This window comes from Haemorhous mexicanus, chromosome 15 (genome assembly GCF_027477595.1).
Source record: "Haemorhous mexicanus isolate bHaeMex1 chromosome 15, bHaeMex1.pri, whole genome shotgun sequence".
Taxonomy (NCBI): domain Eukaryota; kingdom Metazoa; phylum Chordata; class Aves; order Passeriformes; family Fringillidae; genus Haemorhous; species Haemorhous mexicanus.
Genome location: NC_082355.1, coordinates 7021418 through 7029429, shown reverse-complemented (window position 1 = coordinate 7029429; position 8012 = coordinate 7021418). Strand labels below are relative to the sequence as shown.

At 46.6% G+C, this 8012-nt stretch overlaps 1 protein-coding gene across 2 annotated transcripts in view; it reads right to left on the bottom strand.

Annotated features, from left to right (window-relative positions):
* Positions 1 to 422: 422 nt before the first annotated feature.
* RNF130 (ring finger protein 130) overlaps positions 423 to 8012 on the bottom strand; it is a 55921-nt gene continuing 48331 nt past the window's right edge. For both annotated transcript variants that reach the window (XM_059860312.1, XM_059860311.1), the window contains one exon: positions 423 to 7140. In XM_059860312.1, coding sequence (XP_059716295.1) covers positions 7031 to 7140 — 110 coding nt within the window. In that variant the 3' untranslated portion in view covers positions 423 to 7030. The remainder of the gene's footprint in view (positions 7141 to 8012) is intronic.

Below are 8012 nucleotides of genomic sequence, written 5' to 3'. Positions count from 1 at the left end.
TGTGCCATGCTTCTGGGGAGCAGCAGGGTGGTTTCTGAAGGCTGGGTGTCCTGTGGGAGGGGTTTGAGCACTGGGAGAAGATGCTGAAGGATCCTTCCTTATTTAACTATTGCTGTTCTTGCTCACTTTGTGTCATCTTAAAGGTGGCAAAAGCTGTGAGAAGGTGGATTAGTGTCTCCAGCATATTCATAAGCCACTTTGAATATGCCCTCAATGGCCTTGGATTTCTAGGCACCAGTACAGCAAAATAAAAAACAAAATTTACGTCAGAGTGGGAAAAATCCTTCCTGAAAATGGATCTATTGACAATGTTGTTCCACACTACTCTCTAGGACAGATTTATAAGAAATGCTGGAGGCACTGGAGTCACCAGGTGGTGCTTTAATTCTCCGTATGTTCAGACACCAAACTCACAAACTCTGTATTTTTAAACTGCTTTTTATTGAAATGTAGTACATTAGCAAACCCTAACTAGTCGGTATACACTATGAACATACTGGCATATACCACGTAACTACAATACAGTGTTATACTTACATCAAAACATGTCAAGTTCTGCTGCTGGCAAGCTACACCTCCACAGGGGCTGGAGAGCTCTGGCTGTTGGGAGGGGACTGTGTGTCCCTGTGTCCCCGCAGTGTCCCCAGACCCCTGGCAGCTGCTGGCGTGTTCAGGTTACCTGGTCACACCGGTGTGACCAACCTGGTAGCAAGCCAGTTCAAACAGACTCTTCATTTTACACGCACGCAAATTGGGGGTTTTTTATTGTTGTTTGCTGCAGTCTCCTGTGCCCAAAGGCTGGGGGGTCCCCTCTCTGCTGAGATAAAATGATCCTGTTTTGGTGGAGTCAGTGCATAGTTAGCCATGGCCTTGAGCAGGTGATCCTGGACAGGCATGGTCATCCAGAGAAGCTCTTAGGATTTAACATCTACTTGCATACTGCAGCAGGGCCGATGGGACAAGCAGAAGAGCGATGCTACCACTCCTTTTGCTCCAAAAGGTTATTCCCCTTTATAGGAGCAGTGCAACAGACCTTACCAGTGCTGGGAGCTAAGCCTAGACATACAGGGTGGGCAAAGTCTGCCTGCTGATGTGGTGGCACAGGGCAAGTCTCTTGTTCATGTAGCACCTTCCAGCACAAACAGAAAGCAACAAGCTGGGGTGCTACCTTGCTGGGACCTCATGAACCTGCATCAGGAGCTTTGCTTTGACAGCCCCAAACACTCTATTACACATTCCTGGCTTAACAGCAGCAAAGAACAAGTTTACTTTCACTCCCAGACTTTCCTGTGCTGGAGCATGGGAGGGTTGCTGAGCTGTTTTCTGATGATCCTCCCTCCCAGTGCAGCCCAGTCTGTGGGGAGGCTGCAGGCAGCTACAGCTCTTACTGTCTGAGACAGTGTGAGGGTGTTACAGACACAGGCACAGGGGATCCACAGCAAATCTGATGATCTATGCCTTAACACAGCCCCTGCAGAGCTGCTCTGCTGGGAATTAAAGGCTCTTGTCCCCCCCGAGGGGTTTGGGCAGCTGAAGATCAAGTCAGAGCCAAGCAAAGGCGAGCCCCGGAGTATGTGAGAAGCAGAAAAAAAAAAAAAAAAAAAAAAAAAAAGGCAAATGGCACATAAATGCACACAGCTGAGCTCAGGGAAAAGAATAAAAGCTCCTCGCTCCTGAGGGGCTTCTGGATACAAGTGGAGAAAGGAATAGCCCAGCAGGAGTGAGGAAGCCTTCACATACATGTCCATCTGATTTCCGGACTGCAAACCCCCAGTCCCAGCTGTATGACACTAGCTAATGTTACACCTCAGCCTTGCATTAAAATCACTCCAAGCAGCTTCAACTTTCACTAAAACACTAAGTAGTTCTTACTTTGTAGGAATATTAATACTTAATTATAAAATCCTTAGGAAAGGGACTATTTTTGGGCAATAATTTATTCCACAGGGCCCCAAAGCCCAGAGACCCTGGACATTATTGCAATAAGAAAGAAAAAATATTCAGATATTACTGCACAACCTACATATCCATTTCTGAGCATCTTCATGAGGCTAATGGGCAGAAGAGCAAAAGGATGCTCCATTCAGTGATCCAGAGAACGAGCATGCCACAAGAATGGCCCAGATCCCACACACCCCGCTTTGGCTGAGCACAGCCCACCAGGAACCTCTGCGCTCCCACAGACTGTGACTGGTTTGGAGTGATGCACCCCCTTGGAGGGGCTGGCTGGCATGGTGGTGGCACAGTGAGGTGATGGCACAGTGATGAAGAAGATGCTGGAGAATAGGTGGACAGCAGTGCCTGCACAACAGGGACCTTCACCCAGCTCTCCAGAGGAAGAGGAAGCCAGTAGTAACTGATGGAGTGGAAAGGTAGAGATTAGAATTAAGATGGATGGGAGTGTTGCAGGCTTTTAAAAAGACCAGGTTAATGAAAGACAGATAACAAGGTGTCAATTAGGGGTGCTTTGCAAAGGCTCTGTGACCAGATTTCATCCCCCAAAAAAGCACTTGGCAAGGACCAGGTAAACCTGACATGCCCTTGTGAATTTGGGGTTTTTGGTCAGCATCTCAGGACATCACTGGCTGGGGTTACAGAGCATCATGGCTCTGCATCAGGAGCAAAATCCCACCTGGAGTCCTGCTCTTGTCACTGCATCCCACAAGGAAGGGGTAGGCACAGCTTTTTCTCTTAATTATTTCAAAGACAAGGAAAAAAAAAGCAGATATGAGCGCCAGCATACTGAAGTGCTGTCTACCACTCCCCTGATTTTCCCCCAGTCTGTTTAGCTGGAACATCTTTCCCTCTCTCACTCCCTCCCCTGCTCACCAGTTTCCACCGAGTGTGCCAGAGCTGAGGCTGCCCCGCGGTGCAGCAAGTCTAGCAGGGAAAGGAAAAAGTGAAGATATCTTTAAATATAACAGCACATATGCAAGCTGTCATGGCACATCACACACTCTTCTGCACTGCTCAGGCTGGAAAATTAGGTCAAGTATGGCTGGGTAACACAGGGTGAAAAAGGAGCAAAAGCTTTACTTGGGAATTTGAAGGTGTTTCCTGAGGTCCCTGCCCTGAGCTCTCCTGTCCTTCTCTCCCCACCCTGCAGGGCTGGCAGCAGCCCTGTGGCTCTTGCCTTTGCCCCACTGTGCCTCAGCTTCTGAGCTGCTCTGCTATTTCCTGTGCTGTAAAAAACAAATTACTATTAGCTAAGGAAAATAACAAATATTTTTAATAATTAAGTCAACTCATTTGCCAGTAATCAGGCTGCAGAGCTGCCTGAACTTCAGCTCAACCCTGGTGCCTTCATCCTTCAGCTCATGAACTGACTGTGGCACTACCTCAAACCTAAATTGGACTGAACAAGTCCTGGAGCCTCAGCGTGACCCATGTTTCCTGCAGAATTCCCTCTGCCTTCCAGGAGTTGGTGAAAAGCTCTTGGCTCTCCCAAGCCTTTGCACTATTTTACATGAATGTGTTTAAAGAAAACAGATGTGTGAAAGTCTCATAACATAGTCCTAGACATGTTTATTAAACTGGTTTTGGTTTTTCTTTGGCTAATGCAGGATACCTGGCTATTCCTATAGCATCCTCAGGTGCCAGGGCAAGCATCCTAGAGCAAAGGGACAATGCAGATTCCAACACATGAGCTCACTGGAGGGAGCAATTGTGAGGGTCATTAGGTAAATTTTAACATGCTTCAAATTTAATAATGTTGTGTATTATAGGTAAAAAGCACACTTACAGTCTGGTTTCTTACTGGCAATTATCCTCTAAGAACACAAGCAAACCTTGATTTTACAAATGTCTTATGGGAACATGCAAAACTTTCATAGAAGAGGAAGCTGAGAAAGAGAAGGCAAAGTGTTGGGGTTTAAATACTTTAGGAAAACACTTGGAGAAAAAAGCTTTTTTTTATATGTAGAAGTCATAAACTGAATGTATTCCTGTTAAAATAAGCACTTTTTTTTAACCTTGAAAATGATTTTCCAAGTTACTGGCACTTACAGTGCTTGGTAGGTTGCTGTATATTTTACTTCTGTGAAATGACTCAACCACACACAGCACCACTGCAGCAGAACAAGAACAACAATGCTCATCAAGCTTTTTTTATATACTCATTAATATTAAAAGGAAAACCTCAAACTTACCAGCATAGCCCAGAAAAAAATCACCCATGTTGCTCTGGTGCCTCTTCCCCATCCTAAATATGACTAACTGGAGAAGGCCTGCTCCAGCACGTCCTGGCACGCACGTAGGGACTGATTGCTTGAACAAGCTTTTAATTTTTCCAGTCTTGCAAGATGTCCCAAATCCAGGATGTCAATTACAAATACAAGCTCCCCTATCCAAGATGCTACGGCACAAATCCATTTTTACATTGTTGTGCCAGACCCTGATCTCCACTGAGGCAAACCTGCCCTCCCCCTGCTTAAAGCCAAGATATTCGGTTAGAAATAAGATTTAGCAAAATACAAATTACATTAGTCATTATTTTGTCTTTGGGGGATTTGTGCTTTCTAATTCTTAATTTCCATGCCTCTTCTAGCTTTTCTGTATATTCTGGCACACAGCTCGTGCAAATGGGCTCAGTTGGAGCTGAGAAATCATCAGGTTTGGTTTTGTGCTGAAACTGTGCCCCAGTGACATTCCCAGGGGCCTCAAGGGAAACCCCTGTGTTGGGATGGGGCAGCCCCTATGAGAAGGATTTGCTTGGGGTGTCAACAGCCCACGCAATGCTCCAAGAGCCTGTCCTAGCCTCAACCCCACTGGAGCAGCTCTGTGCTGGCTGGAAGACACTAAGACATGCTGGCATTTAGCCAGGTAACCCAGGTATCTGGGTTTATCATAACCTGACTGCCCTCATGGATAAAAACAAGCCCTATAACATCCTTGAGAGACGGTGATTTTCCTCTCGGGCATTTGCGTTCCCAAGGCGCCGCTCCCACATGTCCCTGCTGCTCTCACTGATGTAATTACGAAAACAGGGGCTGCTCAACCAGCCCTTCTGCTGCCCCCGAGCCCTGAACGGGTTCAGCTCAGCCAGGGGAGCTGTGCCTGGGCCTGGGTGCAGCTCAGCTAGGCCAGGATGGGGAGCTGTGCCTGGGCTCGCCGGCGGTGCCTGGAGCCGTCGCTGCCTGCCCCGCACCAGAGGAGGGATGCTGACCACGACCCGCTGCTGCCCCAGCCCCTGTGGCACTTCCTGTGACCTTCACTTCTGCTTTGGAGGAGAAAGTGGGTGTCAAAATTGTGCTCTTAAAAAATTTTCGGGCTTCAGCGCATTTCCAGAGCGAGCTGAATGGCAATAAAAGTGCATTTGGTAAATATCAATGTGGGTATTATGAGAAAAACCTCCCTACACTTCATGCCACCCACTCTTGAATTATCAGATTAAATAAAGCTGACGCACAGCAACAAAAGTCAAAGCATGCTCGGCAAAGAGGCTCATTTCCTCATTTTACAGAGCTGGGGTTTTCTTTTTCTCTTGAACATCCATGTTAAATACACAGCTGAATCACACTTCAGAAAAGGATATATGTTAAGCAGACTGCTATACAATTAAAAACATCATAAAGGAGGGGAAATTCCTCTGTTTGCAAAAGCAGATGAAATTAAAGCATGGCAGGATAAGTCTTACCTTTCTTTTTGGCTTAACTGATTTCTCAAGATTCCTATACAGAGGGTGAAACTGTGTTTCACATTACAAGGATACAAATGAGTTTCTACACCTACAGTAACTTAGACTGCAATGGAGAAAAATCCAAACATTCATTAACAGCTATGCATTGTCTGGTAGGAAACAGTGGAGCAGAAGCGCTCGCTCCTCCATGTATGCTCATTTGAGGAACGCTGTGGGTGACTTAGCTCCAGAGGTTCCTCTCTCTCTCTCCATTTCTGCATTGTTCTCTCAGAAGCTTGCAAACAATATGCATTTCCCCACCGCTTTTGTCACATGCTGGTAAAAATTGATTTTTCCTGCAGCGTGTCAAAGCAGTAGCTGCTTTCCTTTCTTCTCCTGCCTTCTGCATTCCCGTTATTGATGTCAGTAGGAAAGGGCACAGCTCAGAGAACGTATTTGTTAAATAACTGTTGCAGATCTCAACGGGAGAGTGGGATAAGAAGCTTACCTCTTCTCGTCTCGGTATAATGCCAACATGCTGGCTTTTAAAAAATCTCAGTGAAAAATTTGGTGGATTTTTTACCCCCCACCCCCCCAAAAAAAGTTACGTGAGAAAGAAAGCTAATTTGATTCCTGCATATTTCAAAAAGTCTAATGGTTTTTAGGTAGATCAAGTGCTGGTTCTGTGAATGTCCTCTCTACAGAAAGAGACTCACTTGACTTCAGCACACAGAAGGACCAAAAGTATATTCTGTGTATACCATTTTTCTCCTGCTTCAATCAAATTGGAGAAAAAAATCCAAGCATCAAGTTCCTTGAAATCTTTCTGCAAATGCAGGTCCTCTCTGCAGCTTGAACATCAGACTGGCTCGCCACTGTCTGGGGTTAAGTGGGTTGTAGGAAACTCAATGCACTTATAAAGGTCCCTCCCAGAAGGGGTTATTTCACAGTAAGGTTATGGATTGACCGAGATATACGAGTGCTTTTACCAGTCACTGGCCATCTCCTCTACAACCAGTTCCCTTTCTGACATTGCCCAACCATCTGGACAACTAAAAAATTGGAAACAGCAGATGCCTGTGTAAGAGACGCATTTGCAGTTCAGCACAAACTCTTAGGGCCACCGTAAAACCTCTCCTGCATCGCCGCGGCTGGGCTGACACAGCTCCCCATGCTGTTACTCAGCAATTTCCATCAGACAACCTTGTTTGTCACCGCTCTTTGTCACCTCAAAGATGCCACCCTCAGAATCCACCGCAGCTGGTCTTCGTCTGTGCAAACGAGAAGGCGGGTTCGTGTTCTGGAAAAAGCAGCTCTTCTTCAGACAAAGGAGATCCATGGAAAGAGTACACAACAATAGGAATGAGAAATGAAAAAAACGCAAAAAGGGCCAGGAAGGAGCACGGATTCCTTTCAGGTTTTGTTCTCGTCGTACATGTCCAAGGCAGGCTCAATGGTTGAGAACTCGCTCTCGTAGACCAGGCTTCGAGGGGACAGAGAGTTACGATGGAAGAAGTGACTGCCTGCAAGAGGGAGGACAAAACCACATTAGCAACACACGTGAACAATGGAAGAACTGAGTGAAGCATCCTCGTACCTGTGTGATGGATGCAAACACAGTACACATGGAAAAAACAGCCCCCCTTCAACACAAAGCAGCAACAACTATATGAAACATTTCACCTCTGTTCCTCTGCTCCCCAGCCAATTTAAAGCAACTGCTTTCCATATGCATGAACAGTCACATCTCAAACGGCTCTTTCAGATAAGAGGTCAAGTCTGAGCAAGGCGGGGGCAGGCTGGAGTTTTGCACTTGGGGCTGGCTGTTGATTTACAGCCTTGTAAAATGGGGATGTGCTTCCTCAGAAGACCCTGAAATCTCTGGTCAGCACCAAAGCGCTGTGCCCTGCACGAGCACAAGTGCTTCAGCTTGGGGTCAAAAGGAAGGAGCAGGCAGAATGAGGGGCTCCCCAGGGATCATTCCAGCAATGCTGCTGGAAGCCTGACCTCCTCCAGAGCTCAGCAAACTCCATGCACATGAGTCACCTTCTAGAAACAGTCACCTATGGATTTCCTTACACATAACCAAGGAGACCCAACCCTCTTTTCACTGGCAATAACTGAAACAAGTACCACGTGGCTGTTGAAAAACTGGGGAGTGGAAATCCAAGTTTTTTCCTTGGTGGCTGGCATTCCTGTGGCTCTCTGAATCCACAGATGTGTTTTTGCAAGGAGCCCAGCCCTCCTGCTGCACCAACGATTCTCTCTGAAAGCATCTATCATCAGATCAGGCCCTTGGCCAAAACGCTTCATTACCTGGTTTCTCGATCCCAGGAGGGATTAGCTGGGAGCAAGGCTGCTTAGATTACAACAGCTACATGAGCCAAACTGGAGG